Below are 25,064 nucleotides of genomic sequence, written 5' to 3'. Positions count from 1 at the left end.
GTCTTGGCCTTGGACTTGGAATGGGAAATCAGCCAATGATCTCAGGGTTGCAGATGGTGACGTGTATGTACTTTGACAATAAATTTTACTTTGAGGTTTGAACTTTAGAGGATCCTCTCCACTGTCTGGTCTACTCCTTACTTCTCCTCATGGTCACCCAACAATCTGCAGCCTATCCCTTAGCTGTGACTGTCTCACTAAAATTCTTGCTATGGTGTTCTCAGTATCCTGGATGATCCTAAGTGTATCCAACGCCATCACCATTTGCTTCATATGGTCAGTCAGGAGCTGCAACTCGGCTCAGTTAAATATTCACGGACACAAAGCATATACACGTCACCATCTAAAACCCCCGATTCATTTCGCTGCAGGTACACTTAGCAAATCTATAGAACAGCACTGTAAAGAGAATCAATGAACAGCAAACTATGCAAATATAAATAAATAGTATTAAATAACGAGTATGAAATGAAACAGCATGAAATAACAAGTTAAAGAATCCTTAAAATGAGACATTGGCTCTGGGAACACGAAAAATACAATGAGTGTAGTTATCCGCTTTTGTTCAAGAGCCCGATGGTTGAGGGTGGGACTGTTCTTGAACCTAGTGCTGCGAGACCTGAGCCAATTGTATCTTATACCTAATAGCAGCAGTGAGAAAAGTACATGGCCTGGGTGATGAGGTTCTCTGATGATGGATGCTGCTTTTCTACAGCAACATTTCATGTAGATTGTGCACAACGGCTGGGAGAGATTTACCCATGATGTACTGGGCTGAATCCACTACCTTTTGTAGGATTTTCTGCTCAAAGCAATTGGCGTTCCCATACCCAGCAGTAATGCAGCCAATCAGTTCACTCTCTACCACACATCTATAGAAGTCTACCAACGTTTTTGATGACTGCAAACTCCTGAGGAATTAGAGATGCTGTGGTGCTTTCTTTAAAATTATATTTACAGTGCCTATAAAAAGTATACTCCCCCCCCCAGAAATTTTCATGTTTTATTGTTTTAAAACATTAAACCACAGTGGATTTAATTTGCTTTTTTTTGACACTGATCAACAGAAAAGACACTTGAAATGTCAAAGTGAAAACATATCCCTACAAAGTGATCTAAATTAATTACAAATATAAAACACAAAATAACTGATTGCATAAGTATTCACCCCCTTTAATATGACGCACTAAATCATCACTGGTACAGGCAAATGGTTTTAGAAGTCACATAATTAGTTAAGTGGAGATCACCATGTGCAGTCAAGGTGTTTCAATTGACTGTAGTAAAAATACACCTGTATCTGGAAGGTCCAACTGGTGGCGATCAGTATCCTGGCAAAAACTACACCGTGAGACAAAAGAACACTCCAAGCAACTCCGCGAAAGCTTTTTGGGAGAGTGGCAAAGAGAAAGCCACTCATTGAAAAACACTCACATGAAATCTTGGCTAGAGTTTGCCAGAAGACATGTGGAAGACTCTGAAGTCAGCTGGAAGATTCTATGTTCTGGTGAAACCAAAACTGAGCTTTCTGGCCATCCGATTAAATGCTATGTTTGGTGAAAGCAAAACACTGCGCTTCATCAAAACCACACCATCCCTACTGTGAAGTATGGTGGTGGCTGCATCATGCTGTGGGGATGCTTCACTGCAGCAGGCCCTGGAAAGCTTGTGAAGATAGAGAGTAAAATGAATGCAGCAAAATACAGGGAATTCCTGATGGAAAACCTGATGCAGTGTGTAAGAGAACTGCGACTTGGGAGAAGATTTGTTTTCCAGCAAGACAATGACTCTAAGCATAAAGCCAAAGCTACACAGGAATGGCTTAAAAACAATAAAGTTAATGTCCTGGAGTGGCCAGGTCAGAGTTAAGACCTCAATCCAACTGAGAATTTGTGGGTGGACTCACTCATGATCTCCATGTATTCTGACAGAGCTTGAGCAGTTTTGTACAGAAGGATGGGGAAAAACTGCAGTGTCCACATGTGTAAAGCTGAGACCTAGCCACATAGACTCAAGGCTGTAATTGCTGCCAAAGGTGCATCTACTAAATACCGACTTGAAGGGGGTGAATACTTACGCAATCAATTATTTTGTATTTTGTATTTGTAATTAATTTAGATCACTTTGCAGAGATCTGTTTTCACTTTGATATGAAAGAGTCTTTTTCTTTTGATCAGTGTCAAAAAAAAGCCAAATTAAATCCACTGTGGTTCAATTTTGGAGGTATATGGAGGAATTTAAGGTGGGGGATTATATGGGAGGCAGGGTTTAAGGGTCGGCACAACAGTGTGGGCTGAAGAGCCTGTACTGTGCTGTACTGTTCTATATGTTCGATGTTCAATGCTGTAAAACAATAAAACATGAAAAGTTTCAGGGGGGTGAATACTTTTTGAAGGCATGTTTTGCTTACAGTAATTGTTAAGAAAGGCTAATGGAGAGCAATAATGACAAGACTCAATTGTTAGGGGGACAGAAAGGCAATTCTGCGACTGCAAAAAAGAAGGTAGTGTATTACCTCCTGGTGCCAGAGTCGAGGATGTTGGAAGTTTTAAGATAGCTATAGATAAGGTTAAATATGGATCTTTTAGGAGAGTATTTAACTGGTGTAGGCAAATCATGACTGTACTAGGTGGGAACTCAGGAGAGTTAACTAGGAACAATTGTTTTTGGACAAGTCCACACCTGGAGGGGTTTTAATGACCAGCTGCAGAATGTACAGTTGCTTGTCTTTATTAGTCAAGGAAATGAGTTCAAGAAAAGGAAAGTTATGTTGCAGTTTTACAAAACTCTAATTAGGCCGCATTCAGTTCTGGTTGTCCTATTATAGAAATGATTTTGAGGCTTTGGAGGGGGTGAAGAAGTGGCTGTGGGGATGTTGCCTGGATTACAGGGCACGTGCTACAAAAGGAGGTTGAACTGACTTGGGTCGTTTTCCTTTGGATCGGGAAGGCTGAGGTAAGATCTGATAGAGGTCAGTATCACTTTCCCAGGGATGAAATATCCTAAACCAGAGTATGCATTTAAAATAGGAGGGGAAAGGTTCAAAGGGGATGTGTGGGGCAAAGTTTATTTTACGCAACGAGTAATGGATGCCTGAAATGTACAGCCAGACATAGTGATAAAAGCTAATACATAGGTGATCAAAGGGCTCATAGGTAGGCACGTGAATGTGCTAAAAATGGAAGGATATGGACATTTCGTAGATAGAGCAGATGTGTTTATTTGGGTATTTGATCACTAATCTAATTAGTTCAGCATATCGTGGGGCAAAGGACCTCTTTCTGTGATATACTATCCTATGTTCACACCTGTATACTTTCATCACATTGAAACAGAAAATGAAGGAGAACAAATTAATTTTTAAAAAATCATCATTCCCATAAATCTGAAGTAACATTCAGAATGCTACTTAATATAAAAGCTACTACATAACCTTTCGCAGCATACATAAAATGCTGGAGGAACCCAGCAGGCCAGGCAGCATCTATGGAAAACAGTAAACAGTCAATGTTTCAGGCTGAGACCCTTCAGCAGTTCTGATGAAGAGATTCGGCCCAAAACATAGTCTTTTACTTAAAAGGCAGTTGAACTGACAGTGTACCTCCATTCACTAAGATTACAAAGAATTACAAAGGAAGGAGCAGTTTCCTCCCCAATTCATAAGGTAAATCAGAATGAATTTGGCTGCTCTTTTAGCTGGTCTCCAAAGACAAACTCTGCCATTTGTTTTTTTAGAAGGCAGATTTTCATCACCGCTATTAAAATGGATTTAAAATCAAAGGTACGTTAGAACAAATGGGATCAGATAATCTATCTATATTAGCTTGATTAGCAGCAACTTCTCACCTGAAATGCTGAAGCTTGTTACACCGGCACTGGACACAGGCATCTGCATTGCATTTACAGCCCGAGTAGTTGGTGTACTACTTGTCACAAGGTTACTAGTGCTAACCTATTTAAAAGAAAAATATAATCCAAACATTTAACAACATTCAGTCATGTTCATCTGTAGAGTAGAGACACAATTAGATGATTATTAATAGCATATGGACAACTTTAAAAATCATTGTTTTGGCAAAGTACATTTAATTTTTTTTCTGACACCAGATGTTGACTAAGTTTGAGGACCAACTCTGATTTTCATGAATCATACATCAGTTAAGGAAAGCAATAAAAATAAACAATTTTTGCCAATGTATGGCTTTCACTAAGAATTAATGAGAAGATGGCTAAATAGTAATTTCACCATTCTTCTCATCACCCTCTCACACCTTAGGATCTGAAAGTAGTGACAGTCAATCTGATTGCACAGCAGATCAACTGCATTTGAAACTGACCAATTCTTAATGCAAATCGATGAGATTTAGAATCTTTTCAATCTTAGGCACATCTTAGGTCCAATTTGCAGTTACAGATGTTCCACTGGAGGAGAAAGTGGGAAAAAAGAATAGTACTGACATGCATGGGGTCTGTAAACACAAAGTCCAATGAATATGACATTGCAGAAGCTTAATTTAGCAGTATTTCATATGTAAGGAAAGGAGAAGCACGAGAAGGAAAAGCTAGATAACAAGCAGACATAGGAAATTACACGGATTCTTTTTTTACTACTGGTAAATTTGCATTACTCAAATTGTTGATAAACCTGATGCCATGAATTGCTTTCTTTGGAGTGTCGGAGGCTGAGGGGCAACCTGACAGAAGAATATAATATTATAGGAGGCACAGACAAGGTAGGTAGTGTCTTTTTCCAGGGTGCAAATTCCAAATTCTAGAGTGCTTCAAGGTAAGAGGGGGAAACTTTTAATATAGATTTGTGCAGTAAGTTTTCTTAATACAGAGAAAAGTAAGTCCCTGTAATGCACTGCCAGGGAAAGTGATAGAAGCAGATAACTTCTGCAGTGCCTTGGAAGCTTTCATGTTTTATTGTTTTACAACATTGAGTCACAGTGGATTTAATTTGGCTTTTTTGGCTCTGATCAACAAAAGACACTTGAAGTGTCACAGTGAAAACAGATCTCTACAAAGTGATCTAAATTAATTAGAAATATAAAACACAAAATAACTGATCATGCAACTATTCACCCCCTCTTTAATATGACACACCAAATCATCACTAGTGCAGCCAATTGGTTTTAGAAATTACATAATTAGTTAAATGGAGATCACCATGTTTCAATTGATTGTAGTAAAAACCAACCTCTAACTGGAAGGTCCAACTGCTGGTGAGTCAGTGTCCTGGCAAAAACTATATCATGAAGACAAAAGAACACTCCATGCAACTCCACAAAAGGGTTAAAGCACAAGAAAGGAGATGGATACAAGAAAATTTCCAAGCCACTGAGTATCCCTTGTAGTACAGTTAAATCCATCATCAAGAAATGGAAAGAATATGGCACAGCTATAAATCTGCCTAGAGCAGGCTGTCCTCAAAACTGACTGACCATGCAAGAAGGGATCTAGGCCACCAAGAGACTTATGACAACTGTGAAGGATTCACAAGCTTCAGTGGCTGAGATGAGAGAGACTGTGCAAACAACAACTGTTGCCTGGTGCTTCACCAGTCACAGCTTTATGGGAGAGTGGCATAGAAAGCCACTCATTTAAAACACTCACATGAAATCTCGCCTGGAGTTTGCCAGAAGGCATGTAGGAGACTCTGAAGTCAGCTGGAAGAAGATGCTATGGTCTGATGAAACCAAAATTGAGTTTTTTTTTGGCCATCAGACTGTGTTTTTTGGCTTGTGAAGGTAGAGGGTAAAATGAATGTAGCAAAATACAGGGAAATCCTGGAGGAAACCTGATGTAGTCTGCAAGAGACCTGCGACTTGGGGGAAGATTTGTTTTCCAGCAAGACAATGACCCCAAGTGTAAAGCCAAAGCTACACCGGAATGGCTTAAAAACAAAGTTAATGTCCTGGAGTGGCCAAGTCACAGTTCAGACCTTAACCCAATTGAGAATTTGTGGGTGGACTTGACAAGGGCACTTCACTCACGATCCCCCATGCAATCTGACAGAGTTTAAACAGTTTTGTAAAGGAGAATGGGGAAAAGTTGCAGCATCCACATGTGCAAAGCTAATAAAGACCTATCCACACAGACTCAAGGTTGTAATTGCTGCCAAAGGTGCATCTACTAAATACCGACTTGAAGGGGGTGAGTAATTATGCAATCAATTATTTTGTGTTTTATATTTGTAATTAATTTAGATCACTTTGTAGAGATCTGATATGAAAGACTCTTTCTTTTGATCAGTGTACAAAAAAAGCCAAATTAAATCCACTGTGATTTAATGTTGTAAAACAATAAAACATGAAAAGTTTCAAGGGGGGGTGAACACGTTTTATGTTTTGCTTACAGTAATTGTTAAGAAAGGCTAATGATCACAATTTTACAACTTTTAATTATCAACCATCAAACAGTGAAGCAGTTCGCTGGTTTGACTTATCAATCTAAGAATAATTCCTAGGAATGGGGCCTTACAGAAGATTTTTTCCTAAATTTTGGGCTAGAAGTTGCCTGCTCCACTCACAAGACAAATAGAATACATCACTCAGATGCTTGGGGAACTAATAATAAACCAATGGAATCAGGTTTATTAACAATTTCAGTACGCAAATACAACTTAGCAACAATGAATTGGTTGAAGAGCAGTAGCTGTATCAGATGTATCATAACGTTGACATTTTTGCATACCTTCTCTATCTCCCAATGTACTTTGTACTCCACATTCTGGCTACTGTTTGGAGGCCATATATAACTCCCATCAAAGACTTTTTACCCTTAGTTTCTTACAAAGATTCTACATCTTCTGATTCCATGTCACTTATTTCTGAGGATTTGACTTCTTTTTGTTTTACTAACAGAGGCACCCCACTCCTTCTGCCTATCTGCCTGTCCCTTTGGCTTACATGTAAATAGGTAATTTCTGGAAAGCTTTGGATGAAAATTGGAACAAGATTCCTTCCAGCCAGACTCTTCATAAAAGGACAAGTCTATTCAACTATGCCTACAAAAGTGCTGGCTGAAGGCTTGCATGACCCTAAAAAAACCAAAGGCTATTATTGTTTTAAAGTCTGATGCTCCAGCAATCAGGTAACAAAAACTAAATAGAAATGGGTTATAAAAATCCTTATATGTCATCTGAAAATTACACAGCTAAATATCCATTCCTCTGACAGAATGTGTATCTGAGAACAATTTTATATTTTTTTTACATTTTTTCCATTTAACTTCAGATTTAATCTTATTTGAAGCAATTTTATCTTCACTGCTCTCTGAAATAGAGCTGCAAATACACTCAACTTAAGAGCAAAATCTTCTGAAGATACCAGAGCCAATATCTGAAGATGAGCTCAGCTTCTCCTTCGGCATTAATGCAATTTTATTAGTTTCATAGTCTACCATGTTTACTCTTCTGAATATGTTAAAAAAAATCAATCAGAAAGCCTAGCCCTGAAGTTAATTCTTGATCATAAATTTATAATTGGAATTGGCTTATTATTGTCACATGTACCAAGGTATAGTGAAAAGCTTGCCTTGCACGCAGAACAAAGCATTACACAGTGCATTGAGATAGTACAAGCTAAAGTAACAACTGAATATACAATTAAGTGCACCAGCTACAGAGAACGTGAAGTGCAGATAGACAATAATGAGCAAGATCAAAATGAGGTACGTTCTGAGGTCAAGGGTCCATCCAGTCAAGATGGCGCTGAGCTATAACCTCCGTCAAGATTGTGACTCAGCCTTTTTTTTTGGTTTATAGGGATGGACACCAATGCACTTCAACGGAAAATCCTACAAAAGTTAGTGGATACGGACCAGTCCATCACACGTTAGCCCTACCCAGTAATAAGCACATCTACGCGAAGCGGTGTCACAGGAAAGCAGCATCCTTCAACGACGACCCCAACCACCCAAGCCACTTTCTCCTCTCGCCACTGCCATCAGGAGGAAAGTACAGGAGCCTCAGGACTCACAACACCAGGTTCAGGAGCAGTTATTACCCCTCAGCCTTCAGGCTCTTGAAGCAAAGGTGATAACTTCACTCAACTTCCTTTGTCTCATTATTGAAATGTTCCCACATCCTATGGACTCAATTTCAAGGACTCTCCATTTCATTCCCAATATTTTTTATTTATTATTAATTTCTTTCTTTTTGTATTTGCACAGTTTGCTGTCTTTGGTACCCTGGTTGAATGCCCAAGTTGGTGCAGTATTTCATTGATTATATTATGGTTATTATTTCACTATGGATTTATTGAGTATGCCCACAAGAAAATGAACCTCAGGGTTGTATATGATGATATATATGTAATTTGATAATAAATCTACTTTGAACTTATGGTTTTGGGGACAGAGAGAGGAGTTAGGATTCAGATTTGAGCTTAGGAATAAGGATGTCGAGGAGCTGGAGGTCAAGCTGGAATCTAGGACTCCATTCCTTGCTTGATTGCCAGTGAAAGGATGAACGACGAAGGACATCTGGAGTCTAGGCCTCGGCTTTGCGCTCATAGGCCAAGGCCGAGGACACGGGACGAACAACATCTGGAGTCTAGGCCTCAGCTTTGCACCCGAAGGCCAAGGCCGAGGACACGGGACGAAGGACATCCGGAGTTTGGGCCTCGGCTTTGCGCTCAAAGGCCAAGGTCAAAGACATGGGACGAAGGACATCCGGAGTTTGGGCCTCCGCTCTGCGCTGGATGTGCGATGAAGGACAACTGTGGATGTCAGGCTGTCAAGAACTGAGGACAAGGACTTGTCAAGTTCCCAATGTCGGTGGGTCCTGGAAGCAGACGCCTGTGCAAGCAGGAGGCGTAATGGCCGGTGACTCCCTAGGTAAGTGAGTCGGGAGTTCAGGAACTGGAGTTCGGAGTCCTGGGGTCAATAACGAAGATTGAAGGTGAAGGTCATTCAAGAGTCTGGAAGTTGAAGCTTGAAGGCTGATGCCCTGGGTCTATGAATCTGAACTCCACTGGGGAAGTCAGGGGCCCGTTGTTTGCAAGTCCACAAGTCCTTTGGAGGCTGGAGGCCTGTCGTGGGGTCTGAAGACTATCTGTATGTGTAGGTGGGTGTGAGAGAAGAAAGGGGCCTGATTCTCTGTTGTTTTGTTGCTTGTCTGTGTTGTTCTGCAAAACATAATGAGCAAGCAATGTTGGGGCTGGAATTGTAGTGACACTTGTGTGTTGCCCTCAGCACATCCTTAGGTTACATTGGTTGTTAATGCAAACAACACATTCCACTGTACTTTTGGTAAATAAATGAATCTGAATCTGAACTGTAACATTCCAGGGAACTTGTCAATAACCTCAGAGCAGCTGTCCCTGAGCCTGGTGGTTTGTTCTTTCAAGCTTTTGTATCTTCTGCTCAATGGGAGAAGGGAGAAGAAAGAATATCAGTTGTGGTTGGGGGATCTTTGAACATGCTGAACACTTTGCAGAGGCAATGAGATGAGCCAAGTCTGGTTTCCATGACGTGCTGAGCTGTGTCCACAATTCTCTGCAGTGTCTTGTGGTCCTGAGCAGAGCAGCTGCCATTCCAAGCCCTCATGCATCCAATGCTGCATCAATAAAAGATTGGTGAATGTGACAGGGATCTGCCAAATTTCTTTAGTCTCCCGAGGAAGCAGAAGTGTTGCTGAGCTTTCTAGGCTGTGGCATCTACCAGGACAAGGTCAGGGTATGAGTGAAGTTCACTCCAAGGTACTTGAAGCTGTCAACCCTCTCGACCTCAGCACTGCTGACAAAGACAGGAGCACGTGCACCACCACACTCCTTAATGTCAATAACCAGCTCTTTCATTTTGCTGACACCATGTTACACCGGAGGTCGATGAACCACTCATCAGGGAGTCAGAGGTGGAGACAGTCAACAATGTTAAAGTTCTCAGTATGATTTCAGAGGATCTCTCCTGGATCCAGCATGAAAGCTCCATTACAAAGAAGGCACGGTAGCACCTTCACTTTCTTAGAAGTTTAAAAAGTTTTGGTATGTCATCTAAAATTCGACAATCTTCTATAGTAGCACGAGGGAAAATAACTGATTGATTCTCACCTGGTATAGAAACACCAATGCCCTGAATGGAAAAGCCTATCAAAAGTAGTGGATACAGCCCAGTCCATCACAGGTAAAGCCCTCCCCACCATTCAGCACATCTACAAAGAGCACATTCACAGAAAAGCAGCATCCATCATTGAGGATCCCCACAATCCAGACCATGCTCTCATCTCCCTGTCGCCATCAGGAAGGAGGTGCAGGAGTCTCAGGTCCCGCACCACCAGGTTCAGGAAGAGTTATGACCCCTTCTTGAACCAGAGGGGATAACTTCACTCACCCCAACAATGAACTGCTCCCACAAACTACGGACTCATTTTAAAGGACTCTTTATCTCATGCTCTCATTATTTATTGCTTTTTTATTTATTGTTATTATTTTGTTTCTTTCTGCATTTGCACAGTTTGTTGCCTTTTGCACATTTCTTGCAAACATTAGCAGATTCAATTGTTTAATTGCAATTTACAAACACAGAACTTGGAAGGTTGCAGAATTCACTATTAACTCCAAAAAAGTTTCAAAAAAAAAAAAAAATGCATCCGGAAATATAACAGCAAAAGAACTAAACTATAAGCCTTGGAGTCATTAGCTATTTGTGATTACACAAAGCAACTCATGAGATTATTACACAGCACATCTTCAGAAACTACCACATAAAATGGTCAAAACTGTCATATAAAAACTGTTGCCCAAACGTTATTTTAAACTCACCACAGTGAGTCGCCACAGCAATGACATTTTAGCCACATGTGCTAGTTTTAGTTGAAAAAGTCCTGCACATAGCAATGAAGACAATACCCTGCCATCATCTTCACCAGACAATTGACGATACCTTCTTGATTTGTCAATGACACATTTCCAGAGTGAATATTAACAGTAAATGCTCTTCACATGTAGATAGTTCCTTAAATATCTATCACAATTCAGCAACTAATGAAATATTCAACGTGATCGACTGTCTTTGGTGGCAATCTAGTTGAACAAAACTTTATCCATAATCTAATACATTAATAAATGCTAAATATTCATGTGAATAACTCAAATTTATGTTTATATTGTCTGCATTTCATACATTGTTTTATTTTCTTACACATATTAAACTAATGGCACTAACTATTTCAGTGAGAATTACTAATTGCTACTGCACCAAATATCAATTTTGTGTACATCAAAGGCTTTGCATACATTACTTGAGCCAAGTTGCATAAAGGACTTCTGCTAATTAAATTTTGTAATAAGTGTAAGTGATATACAATATATTATTTAGATTATATTCTATAAATGTTCTCCTACCATGGAGGTGGGGTTGTTAAAGTTTGTTTTGGTAGTAGTGGTAGTGCCACTGTTACTGCTGGGAGGATTTATCCGCTTCTCCTTCTGGCGTCTATTACAGAACCAGACTCTGATCACTTCCTTTTCCATCTGCAGCTGATCAGCAATCATCATGATCTCCTCCGAGGTAGGCTTTTGGTTCTGCAAAAATGATTTTTCCACAAATGTGAATGAATGTCTCTTTATCTATATGTAGCACATAATGACAGTTTTTTATTTTACTGAGCAAGAACAACCGTGATTTCTCCATGCATGCTGCGAACCTTTTAAGTATAGCCTTACTTCTAAATCTACTGGCATCAGTTTCCTGTCTGAAGCTGTCCTGATCGAAACTAGCAAGATGCTTCACAAATAACGGGTTGATCAACATAATGCTACTAAGACAGAGTCAGAAGAAGCCCACAGCGCTAAAACTGGAAGCACTATTAGAATTTACTAATTGACACTCAAAATATGCATATGGCATTAAAACGCTGAAAATTTTATAAGATTAAATTATTAAGATATAAGGCAACAGTGAAAATAAATTGTAATTCAAAAAAATAAAGAACTGATACTTTGCTTATATTATCATAGCAATTCCCTTCCATAAACCTGCAGGGTTACTGCAGGTATGTATGTATCCAAGTATAAGTATTTGGAAACTGCAATAAGTTCGTGCTTCATTTTGCTAAATTGGAACACCAGACAGGAAAACTCCTGTGAATTACAATAGACTAGGGTTCAGTGCAGTTTTGAGGTTGTCCCAAACTTCCTAACACCTTGAGAAAAATCCTAGCAGTTTGGTGCAAAATTAGTAGAATTGCCCAGCAATTTAAGTTTTTTTTAAAAAAACTATATTAGCTTTAAATTTCTAAAAGATATCTAATGGCACTGATTCACATTTTATCACCTGATATACAGCAGTTATTCGTGGCATCCAATGTGGCTTGCTCCTTTGAAATCAGTTTTATTTTCATATTTAAAACCATTTTGGAATGAAGTCAGTAGAAATATGAGAATCACCGCTGCTTGCAAACGGTTGACACAGAACAAATCTAAATTATATTTTAAACACTGTACAAGATAAGTCATATTTAATGCTACCAGTCAATGCTCCAAGATTTCTCCATGGATCAACAGCAATCTAATAAATGAAATTATTTAGTTAATACATTCCTCCTTACAAAAATGCATCATAAATACTATTCTATTCAATATACCCTATTTACCTACAATACACCACATTCTAGCAACAAGAAGTGTTCTTCTTGTGATCATCCTTGTGATCCTTCTGTGAATCTGCTCCAATGCCAGTGCATCTTTTCACAGATGAGAAGCCCAGAACTGTTCACAATACTCAAGGTGAGCCCAGGTGCCTAATAAAGCCTCAGCATCACAACCCTACTCTTGTATGTTAGACCTCTTGAAGTGAATGCTAACATTGCATTTGCTTTCCTCACCACTGACTCTAACTGCAAGTTAACATTTCGATTGTTCCGGACAAGGACTCCCAGGTCTCTTTGCATCTCAGATTTTTAGATTTTTTCCCCATTTATCAAATAGTCTGCTCATTTATTTCTTCTACCAAAGTGCATGCCCACGCATTTTCCAACACTGTATTTCATTTGCCACTTTCTTGTCCATTCTCCTAATCTGTCTGAGTCCTTCTGCAGCCTACCCGTTTCCTCATCACTACCTGTCCCTGCACCAATCTTTGTATCATCTGCAAACTTGGCAACAAAGCCATCTATTCCATTAACTAAATCACTGGTATACAGCATAAAACAAAGCAGTCCCAATATTGACTCCTGTGAAACACCACTACTCACTGCAACCAACTAAAAATGTTTCCTTTTATTCCCATGCACTGCCTCCTACCAGTCAGCCAATGCTCTAACCATGCCAGTAACTTTCTTGTAATATCATGAGCTCTTAACTTGGTAAGCAGTCTCATGTGTGGCACCTTGTCAACGGCCTTCTGAAAGTCCGAATATACAACATCCACTGCATCTCCTTTATCTATTCTACATGCAATCTCCTCCAAGAATTTCAACAGGTTCGTCAGGCAAGATTTTCCATGCTGACTTTGTCCTATCTTGTCCTGTGTCACCAAGTACTCCATAACATCCTTAACATCTGACTCCAACATCTTCCCAACCACTGAGGTCAGGCTAACTGGTCTATAATTTTCTTTCTGCTGTCTTCCTCCTTTCTTAAAGAGTGGAGTGATATTTGCAATTTTCCAGTCCTCTGGCACCATGCCATAGTCCAATGATTTTTGAAGGATCATTACTAATGCCTCCACAATCTCTACCACTAGCTCTTTCAGAACCCCAGGGTGCAATTCATCTGGTCCAGGTGCCTTAGGTCTTTCAGCTTTTTGAGCACTTTCTCCCTTGTAATAGTAACGGCACTCACTTCTCTTCCCTCACACCCTTTTAAACATCTGGTACACTGCTATTGTCTTCCACAGCGAAGACTAATGCAAAATACTCATTTAGTTCATCTGCCATCTCCTTATCCCGTTGTTATTTCTTCGGCCTCATTTTCTAGCAGTCCTATATCCACTCTCATCTCTCTTTTATTTCCTTTTTCACATACTTGAAGCTTTTACTATCCACTTTGATATTGTTTGCTAGCTTGCTTTCATATTTCATCTTTTCCCTCCTAATGACTCTTTTAGTTGCTTTCTGTAGGGTGTTAAAAGCTTCCCTACCCTCTGTCTTACCACTATTTTTTGTATTGTTGCATGCCCTCTCTTTTGCTTTTATATTACTTTTGCCTTCCCTTGTCAAGTATGGTTGTACTATTTTGCCACTTGAGTATTTCTTTGCTTTTAGAACACATCTATCTTGCACCTTCCCCATTTCTCCCAGAAACTCACACCACTGCTGCTCTGCTGTCACCCCTGCCATCAGCTACTTCCAATTTACTTTGGCCAACTCCTGTCTCTTCCACTGTAATGCATCTTACTCCACTGAAATACTACTACTGCTTTACTTTCTCCCTATCAAATTTCAAGGTGAAGTCAATCACATTTTAATCACTGTCTCCTGAGAGTTCTTTTACCTTAAGCTCCCTGATTACCTCCGGTTCATTAGATAACATGCAATCCAGTATAGCTGATCCCCTAGAAGGCTCAACGACAAACTGCTCTAAAAGCTCATAGGCATTCAAACTCACTCTCTAGAGATTCATTACCAATCTGATTTTCCGAATTGACCTGCATGTTGAAATCTTCCATGTCTATCATAATATTGCCCGTTTGATATGCCTTTTCTATTTCCTGTTGTAATCTGTGGTCCACATCCCAGCTACTGTTGGGAAGCCTGTATTTAACTGCCATCAGGGTCCTTTTACCCTTGCAGTTTCTTAACTCAATCCACGAGGATGCAACATCTTCCGATCCTATGTCACATTTTTCTACAGATTTGATGCCATTCTTTAGCAGCAGAGCGACACCACCACCTCCTCCTACCTTTCTATCCCTCCAAAACAATGTATTTGTTCTGCATAGATTTTAACAAAGAAACCTAACACATGTAGGGTAACCTAATTGGGAGAAATGTACATAATTCACAACCACCAACATTGAATTGGGGTTTCACTTTAAGAGGCTGATCCGACACGATAATGTTTTCATGTTAAGAGCTTTAGCACACTTCTCTGTTTAGGTTTTGGAGTTCATTAAACATAAAACATCTCACTTCATTTTATTTGCGAAAACCTATACACTAATTGCAATGGTAACTAGCAATCTGTCACAGGCAGTAAATGGCCCGGGACTGAGCTCACTCAATGCAGTGAACTCCAACTCGATTTGAGTTGGCACAAAGCTCTCTCTAGAAAGAGACACACAGTAGTAGCAAACACCTTAACTTTGCTGTTTACATAGAGCACAAATCAACTGCAGACAAAGGAATATAATATGGCCACTTGATTGTGTCCTCCCACCTTCTCCCTCCGGATGAAATGGAGCCAAGCCAAGAATTATACCTACAATGGTGAGGTGTAGAGTGAAGAGCACAATATGTTGAGTGCCTATCATGTCATCTGCTGGAGAAGATGACATCAAGCAACAAATCAAGGGCTAAGGCTTGGATGCTGGTTTCTAGTCCTGGCAGTCATCCAAATCTCCCCACTGCCATCAAACTCTTAACATATTCAATGACTCCTGACTTGGTGTCAAATTCCTCCATATTTACCCCTCTCTCCAATCTCTCTGAACTTGACATTGCTCATATGTACTATGCCGAGCTGTAATCCGAAGTGGTGGCTGATAGATTATGCTCCTGTCCTGACATTTTTAGCAGGTGCCCACTTGTGCCCTCCCTCCACCTGCAGTGGTATAGATAGTGTCATGAGTCAAACTTCTGTAGTTTGAATTCCATGGAAACTGACTGAAAATCAGGATACTCCTAGAGATTTGTTCATCATTTTTTGGGCATACATTGTTCCACAGATATTACCCCTTACTCATTCAAACAAAAACTATTTTCAGATGATAACTTATCAGTGAACACAGTCAAGCTTTTAATTCAGTTGCCACTAGTGAAGCAAAGGAAATTGAGACATGGAAGTTTTGCTTCCTTTCATTGGTAACAGTAACAAAATCATGCTGCAGTTATATAAAACTTTAGTCAGACTGCACTTGGAGTATTTTGTACATTTTTTGTTGCCACATTATAGGAAGTATGTAGAGACAGTGGTGAGAGTACAGAAGTAATTTACCAAGATGTTACCTGGTTCAGAGGATATGAGCTATAAGGAAAGTTTTGACAAACCTGGACCATTTTCTCTAGTGTTGAAGGCTAAGGGGAGACCTGACAGATGTATTTAAAATTATGGGAGAGATCAATAGAGTATACAGTCAGAGTCTCCTCCCCAGAGTAGAAATGTCAAACATCAGAGAACACTCTTTGGGGGGTGGGGGAATGTAAAGGAATATGAGAGGCAAGTGTTCCCCCCCCCCCCCCACAGAATAAGTTACCAGGGAAAGCAGGCAGTGTTTTCTTTTTCTTGGGGGCGGGGGTAGGAGTGATATCAAAGACTTTTAGGTAAACACATGAAAATGAATGGAATGGAGAGATATAGATGATTCACAGGTGGAGAATGCTTGGTACAAATTGGCATCAAGATCGGCACAAGATGGGAACAACAGTGCTTTACTGTTCTATGTAAAAGTCTGGAGTTGGAAAAATACAAAGTAATAGAACTGGAGAGTTATAAAATTGGTGGTGGTTAGAAAAAGGGAGGGCCAGTCCAAAGGAGGGAATTGAACAAGTAGATGAGAATTTGACATAACATCATAAGTTACAAAAGCAAAGTTCTTTTTTTAAAAAAAACAGTACCATACTTTTTAAAAAGGTAAAACATACCGTTACACTATTTTAAATATTAATATTCTATTACCATTTAATATTACAAGCTAAAATTAATTACATTTTTAAATTACTGGACAACTTATAGTACTTATGCATCATTGGAATTGCCTGATTTTTTTTCTTTTATTCGCTCAAAATTAACGTCACCTCTTAGTAAAAACTAGACAAACCAAAGAAAACTTAAATTAAATGACATTAATTTTTCTCATGAGCAGGAAAGAAGTGTACATCAGTTCTTCAATACATGAATGGGGCCTTAAAGATGAATGGCATTCACAGCATAGTTAATATTAAGTACTGATTTGATTTTAGATAAAGCTTAGATGCAGCCAATTTTGTGGTTTGGTATCTCATTGGCATACAAAAATAAAGCAAATGTCTATTTTTCTCCATATAAATACTTATAAAATCAATGAGGAGTGCCTTAATAAATAAGGCATCACCTTACCATTAACCACAGCTCAACAGCAAAACAGTTAATGCTATCAAGTTAAAGAAAATAAATTCAACTTGGTTAAGTAGGTGTATTTTGACAAGCAGCTATGATCAGTAAGTCAACAGCCCCAAATCAAATTGTGAAGTGTTTTCTGTATCACTGAGAATCTCATTTCTGGTGACTGACCTCCAGGAAACTCTTTTCTAAGGCCACTCGAACATTGGTCTCTATGCTGGTGCGTTTCTTTCTCCTGCGGCTCAGCCCTTCGATTCCCAGACCCGGAGAAGCCAGGGAACTGGGATTTGACAGTGTAGAGTCCACTGACAAATTTTCTGTCAAAAGCAAAAACAATATTGAACAAAAGGAAATCAAACTGAAAAAAGATTTCAATCCATTTGATCATTTTATTTAAATATTTCAGCAACTCTATGGCAATTTAATGGTCATGTACATAAATTTAAATGATTTGCACTCCTTATACTTCAGTCCCAAATTGATCAATCCCCCAGACTGCTATGCAGGAATGCTCAAATACTTTAAAATGATGTAGTATGTTCTTGAAAAGCAAAACAAAATCAGTTTTGCTTGTCTTGAGTTGTAATTTCAGGGCACTCAGCAGATGTTTTGTGGTCCTTTCAGTACAACTTGGGCAACATTAACAATAAATGCATACACAGCTGGTTGAATGTTGGACACTGTGCCACCCAACATTTCCACAAAAGATAATAACTCTATTTACATTCTACATACCTCTCATAATCAACTTTCATCTGTTCAGCCTTCAGTCTCCAGCCCTCCAGAGAACACAATTCTTGTTTGCTCTTTATTGCTAATACAATCCAATCCAGGCAACCTCATCTATACCTTCTCCATAGCCTCACATCCTTCCTAGTGTGGCGATCAAAATGATACACAATACTCCAAGTGTGACCAAACCGAAGTTTTGTACACTGCAGCAGGATGATCTATAATATGAGATTTCATACTTGCAAAACAAAAGTCGTGTCCATGTGAGAGTGAAGCAAAACCTCAAATTACTGAATCAGTTCTCAGCTATGCTGTCCTACCAAAATCCAGTCCCCATTGGTCAAAAGCAATTAAAGAACTAATGAGGGAAACTTTGTGAACAACACTACCTTTTAAATGATAATGGGTGCAAAAGTCATGAATGAAAAGTCCAAAGTCACTCTTAGATGAAATTGTGCACCAATTAAATATCTTCCACAGCCTGAAGGCTTAGCATTACTGAAGCCAGTCATCATATGATTCTATTGATTCCATGTGATAATCAGAAATAGAGGAGCATTCTGGACATAGGCATTACTACAACATCTTGGCCAAAGTCTTAATGTTCTTCTCTAGATCTGGCAGCATCTTTAACCAAAATGTTCCAGCAACTCTATGAGACAAAACAGAAAAAGATACAGGGTATCCAGCTCATAAACAGCAAGACAAATCCAATTCAAAAATTATCACCCTACTTTCAAACATCAAAGATGGTACCTATGGTGCCATCAAAGAATGCCTATCAATAATCTGCTTGCCAATGTTCAATTGACATGGTAGTCTTAGTGTGGGATTCCCCAAAAAAAAACTTGTAAGTTGAGTTGATAGTAAGGAAGACAATGCAATGTTAGCATTTCTTTCCATAGGACTGTAATATAAAACCAAAAACATAATGCTTAAGCTTTATACAATGTTGGGCAGACTACATTCAGAATATTATAAGCAGTTTTGGGCCCAACATTTAAGGAAGGATGTGCCAGCATTGGAGAAGGTCCAGAGGAGGTTCACGAAAATTATTCTGGAAATGAAAGTCTTAACATATGACAAGCATGTGTTGGCTCTGGACCTGTATTCTCTGGAGTTTAGAAGACTGAGGGTGGATTTCATTGAAACTTATCAAATAATGAAAGGCCCAGATAGAGTGGATGTGGTGAAGATATTTTCCATAGTGGGCAAGTCTTGCACCAAAGGGCACAGTCTCATAATAGAAGGGGGCCCAATTAAAACAGAGATAAGAAGAAATTTCTTTAGCCAGACAGAGGGTGGTAATTCTGTGGAATTCATCGCCACAGACAGTTGTTCAGGCCAAGTCATTGGAGGTTGATAGATTCTTGATTAGTCAGGGTGCCAAAGCTTGCAGGGAGAAGGCAGGAGGATGGGAATTGAGAGGGATAATAATAAGTCAGCAATGATGAAATTGAAGAGCACACTCAATGGTGCAAATGGCCTAATTCTGCTCCTATGTTTTATGGTTTTATGGTTAATAATGCCTTTGAGAGTACAAAAGCCAGGAAGTTCAACTAAATTTGAATAAAATGCTACTTGGTGCAGTTGTTTCCAATCCTAGCCACATTTCAGGAAAGAAGATTTAACAGAGAAACCTAGGGGAAAGATTTCACCCCATACGTGAGGCATGGAGACAGAACTGTAGTTGTGTGCATACTGACTTTAAGCTCCTATGTTTACCTGTGGTTTTGATGCAACAATATACTCACTGCCAATTTATTATCACCTTCTTATGTTTACTTTCCAAGGAATTCCTATTCCCAACTGTTTACATACTGATAGGACTGTTATAAATGATGTAAATAAGTTGGCTGCATAAAACTTGTAACCCACTAGACAAGAAAAAAATTGTCACTGTGATTATGAATTGTAGTCTATAGTACTCAGTTAACTTGTGAGGAAAGTTCTTCTTTCCCAAGCCAGATCATGACACATCTCAAATAAAGGATCAATGAAAACTATGCAAATATCACAGTCATACAGTCACACAGTCATTGGCTTTAATGTGATCACTAGGATGCTAGAAAAACAAAAGTATGTTTAAAATTTAAAAACCCCAATTTCCTTCAGAAATGCACATCTTTATTACCACACTGAAACTTGGTGCAGCCACCGCAAGGGCCCGGTGGAGAAGGACCACTGTTTAGGGTTCTTCTCCCGCGGGAGTGGGAGGGGTCGGGTGGCGGGGAGTATACCCCTCAACAATGGTGTGGTGAACCAACGGAGTGCCACGTGGGTGGCTAAAAGTATGGATATCTAGAGACCACAATGGAAACGTATGTAAAGGACTAAGAGTCATTGAATGGCTTATTGCATATAATTCTATTTTTGAATAAAGCATATTTTGAAATTTAAAAAAAAATTCTGCTGAGGTTACTAAAATAAAAAAAGTAGCTTTTCAAAGTTGCAACAGAGTACCGGACCACAAGAGCATCATTGACAATAATGCTGCCTTTGAATGGAATCTCAAGTCACTAGATATATTGTCGTCTCGCAAGGGTTTACGCAACTTTCAGCTTTTATGCAGATTCTCCCCAACATTCTTATGCTGCCAAGAAAATTCTAATAGTGAGACGCACAAGATCTAGATATTAACTCAAAGTAATCTTTCAATATTATGTGGAAATATTAAAAGATTCTGTACTAACAGAACTATTGTACTTTTCAGTTTCTTACTGTATTTTTCTACTGAGTCTCAAATACATGGAATAATTCCCATCCATGCCCCTAAATGTTCTGTAAACAAATCAAGAATAAAAACTATTTTCATTTAGAGTTACAAACAGCTACGGCTACAGCACAGACACCTCGTTGGCCCAACCAGCTATCGGTGACATGGTGACCACCCAGCTGGTCGCAATTCCCTGCATTTAGCCCATAGCTTTCTGAGCCACACCCCTCCATATACCTATCCAAGTGCATCTTCTCTGCATATTTTCCAGTTTAACTATATCCAACAGGGTAAACCAAACTGTGCACAGTACTCACCAATGACTTGTATACTGAACTGCAACATAATATCCAATTCCTCTACCTAACACAATGACTGATGAAGGCCAGCATACTAAACCCTTTTTGCCCCACCATCCTACAATATCACTTTCAACCAACCAAGTAACTGCACTCCCAAGTCCCTCTGTTCCACGCCTAGTGTCCTACATTATTTTGATTCTGAAATGCATCATCTTACCCTTAACTGTATGGAAATCCGTTGGCTCACTTCCCTAACTGATCAAGATCCTCTTGCAATCTGTGATAACCTTCTTCACTATCAACAATGACTCTTAACTTCATGTCCTGCAAATTTATTGATCAAGCCTCATGCACTTGCATCCAAATAATTTATGTAAGCAACAAATAACTAGGGTTCCAACACAGAGCCCTGCAGCATACCACTAGTCACCAGGCTCCATCCTTCCATCATACCCTCAGCTTTCTACCTCTCAGCAATTTTTTATCCACCCAACCCATTTAGATCCCTTGATTTCATGGGACTGAACTTTCCAGAGCAACTTACATCTCAGACCTTGTTAAAGGCCTTGCTAAAGTCTAAACAGAAAGCATCCACTACTCTCCCCTCATCTACCTTTTTGGTTGCTTCTTCAAAGAACTTTAAAAGATTCATTAAGCATGACTTCCCAGGCACAAAGCCATACTGACTCCTCCTAATCAAACCCTATCCAAATGACGGTAGATCTATTCCCTCAAAATTTCCCGCAGTGATATCCCCACTTGTGACGTCAGGCTGACTGGCCCGTTGTTCCTTAGTTTGTCCTATTCACGCATTTTAAACAATGAAACTACATGAGTGGCCTTTGGGACCACCACTTCAGTGGCTAACAATGAAGCAAATACATCTCCACAGTGGCATCAGCAATTTCCTCTCCAACCTCCCTCAAGACAGAAATAGAGAGAAAAGTGGGAAAAGCTCTCAAACCTGCATCATTCAACCACTTTTCAAGCAATGGTTTGAGCTTGCACATGTTCTTAAAGCTGAGGTTCAAGGCTTCAAAACGAGAGATTGTAGTTTGGCTGAAATCATTTCCATAGAGTTTTCCCATGGCAAGTCCTACATCGCCCTAACAAGAGATGTGGGGAATGGAGTAAAAGTTCTTTAATATTTCATGCAATATAAACATTTCAACAGTAACGAATACCAAAATCTAAACAGATAAATTTTATTTAGATAAAACACTCTAAATTTTATTTCGTAAAAGACACTGTTGGTAGAAGCACAAAAATGAATTGCATTTCCCAGAAAGAACAAGATGTGGTAATGTTGATATTATCTTTCAACAACAGCAGGATAATGAAAAAAATAGGTAAATGTAGCCAAAGTTGCCATAGCCACACCTCACCTTTTTTTATGCATACAAGAAAGATGCCGTTTAAAAGAAAATCAAATTCTTGCCAATTTTCAAAACAAAAAAAGTCTCGTTATTAGTAACACACGAAAATTCTGAAAATGCTGGAAACCTTGAGCAACACGCACAAAATGCTGGAGGAACTCTGCAAGTCAGGTAGCATCCATGGAAGGGAATAAACAGTCAACGTTTCAGACCAAGATTCTTTATCAAGACTGGAAAGGAAGTGGGCAAAAGCCAGAATGAGAAGGTGGCCGGTGAAACCAGGTGAGGAGGAAGATGGGTGGGATAGGGGATGAAGTAGGAAGCTAGGAAGCGATATGTGGAAGAGGTAAGGGCTGAAGAAAAAATCTATAGGGAGGAGAGTGGTCTATGGAATAAAGGGAAGGAGGGGCATCTGAGGGAGGAGATGGGTGGGTGAGAAATTACCAAAAGTTAGAAGGGTCTTGATCCAAAATGTTGACTGCTAACTCCCCTCATAAATGCTGTCTGACCTGATGAGTTCCTCCAGCAGTTTGTACATGTTGCTCTAGTTGTTACTATATATTAGATAAACCAATTATACTTTTGGCCTTACTAGCCATGGCAAGTACGTTATTAACTTATTCTCTGGTTAAATAGAAAAATTTAGTTTACTACTTTCAAAAGTTTATGAAATATTTCCTTAATTAGTCAAAATGAAATTACTTTAAACACGTTTGTTAATTACATCATTTTTAAAAGGGCAAAGCCTGAAGTAAAATGCAATGTCAGATTAGTTTCTACTGCTGTTCTTCCATTTACCTAAATTAACAGTTAATAGAACATTATAAATAAAGCAATGTTTACAACACTATATTAAATAATTAACAATTCATAACACCATTGTAGTATTATAGATTACTCTTTTACTGCTAATTAATACAATTTGCTGAATTTAATTAAATATTAAATTTAACTTAAGAGCTTTAAACAAAAACAGTAGTGCATACTGTATATACAACACAAACACACCAAACAGAGAATTATGAACATGAGAAAATCTGCAGATGCTGGAAATGAAGGGTCTCAGCCCAAAATGCCAACTTGTCTATTCATTTCCATAGATGCTGCCTGACATGCTGAGTTCCTCCAGCATTTTGCGCATGTTACTAAAAGAGAATTTTGATTTTAATACCAGCTTATCCTTATTAGGGGACCAGTTTATTCATTTCTCACATTGGTTGGAAGAACAAAATCAACTGAGACACAATGGGCCTCAGTTCTGAATTGAGTTCTGAAATATATTCAGTTCATTCCAACATGGACCCTGCTGCCTTTAGAGTAAAATTTGCCGTAATTACACTCAAGAAGAAAGAATAATGGTAAATAAGGAATGAATTCCTATCAATGCAATTGTCAAGGAATTCCAAATCTCAGAGAAATGCTACTGCAACCCCAAAAAGTCATAAACATAGAATCTTACTGTGGACTCATATAATTATCCAACCAGCATTCTGTACTATAAAGCTTATCCGAACAATTCCAATGAAATGCTAAAGCTTTTACACTATTTATTTTTCCAAAGTATTCTGTGCATTTTCTTTGTAGGTCTACCTTCTCTTTTTTTTTTAAAAGGTATAATACTGTGTTTAACGACGCATTTATTATTGATGTAAAATAAAAATGGATACTAATCACAAAGCAGGATAAAAAGCTGGAACCACTCACGTCAGGTTTAATATGTGGGAAGAGAAAAGTGTTAAACTTTTCAGATGGGGCACCCTTCATCAGAACTGAAAAAGGGAAATGAGAGGTGGGAGAAAAAACGAAACATGCAAAAGGACTGGCAGGGAACACAAGAGGCACATGGTCAGGAAAAGAGTTTCAAAAGAAGTGGTTTCAAAGCGATTTAATGGAGATATAGGCGAATAGCCATAAGAAGTATTCCCATTAGGGCACATAGAGGACACAGAATAGATGTGATTGTCAACACCAAAGATGTTTTAAATTCATTTCTGATATCTATACTGCACTGACATGGCTGACAGGTTTAGGTCTTGTGAAAGTTGTAGTGCAACAGCTACTTGAACCCCTACAATTCTTCTGGTGAAGGCACTTCCACAGAATTTAAAGCTCCAAACAATGCAGGAATATTCATAGTCATACTTTATTGATCCCGGGGGAAATTGGTTTTCATTACAGTTGCACCATAAATAATAAATAGTAATAGAACCATAAATAGTTAAATAGTAATATGTAAGTTATGCCAGTAAATTATGACATAAGTCTAGGACCAGCCTATCGGCTCAGGGTGTCTGACCCTCCAAGGGAGGAGTTGTAAAGTTTGATGGCCACAGGCAGGAATGACTTCCTATGACGCTCAGTGCTGCATCTTGGAGGAATGAGTCTCTGGCTGAATGTACTCCTGTGCCCACCCAGTACATTATGTAGTGGATGGGAGACATTGACCAAGATGGCATGCAACTTAGACAGCATCCTCTTTTCAGACACCACCGTGAGAGTCCAGTTCCATCCCCACAACATCACTGGCCTTATGAATAAGTTTGTTGATTCTGTTGGTGTCTTCTACCCTCAGCCTGCTGCCCCAACACACAACAGCAAACATGATAGCACTGGCCACCACAGACTCGTAGAACATCCTCAGCATTGTCCGGCAGATGTTAAAGGACCTCAGTCTCCTCAGGAAGTAGAGACGGCTCTGACCCTTCTTGTAGACAGCCTCAGTGTTCTTAGACCA

General features: G+C 39.2%; 1 protein-coding gene across 5 annotated transcripts in view; it reads right to left on the bottom strand.

Annotated features, from left to right (window-relative positions):
- The window catches only part of LOC140198965 (POU domain, class 2, transcription factor 1-like), a 182,807-nt gene that overhangs the window by 30,511 nt on the left and 127,232 nt on the right, over nucleotides 1–25,064 (bottom strand). For all 5 annotated transcript variants that reach the window (XM_072260282.1, XM_072260280.1, XM_072260284.1 and 2 more), the window contains 4 exons: nucleotides 21,919–22,060; nucleotides 17,376–17,521; nucleotides 11,349–11,528; nucleotides 3,847–3,952 (listed from right to left, as the gene is read on the bottom strand). In XM_072260282.1, coding sequence (XP_072116383.1) covers nucleotides 3,847–3,952; nucleotides 11,349–11,528; nucleotides 17,376–17,521; nucleotides 21,919–22,060 — 574 coding nt within the window. The remainder of the gene's footprint in view (nucleotides 1–3,846; nucleotides 3,953–11,348; nucleotides 11,529–17,375; nucleotides 17,522–21,918; nucleotides 22,061–25,064) is intronic.

This window comes from Mobula birostris, chromosome 6 (assembly GCF_030028105.1).
Source record: "Mobula birostris isolate sMobBir1 chromosome 6, sMobBir1.hap1, whole genome shotgun sequence".
In the NCBI taxonomy this organism is placed as follows: domain Eukaryota; kingdom Metazoa; phylum Chordata; class Chondrichthyes; order Myliobatiformes; family Myliobatidae; genus Mobula; species Mobula birostris.
The sequence above is the reverse complement of the archived record's forward strand: the minus strand, read 5'-3'. Positions and strand labels throughout refer to the sequence as shown.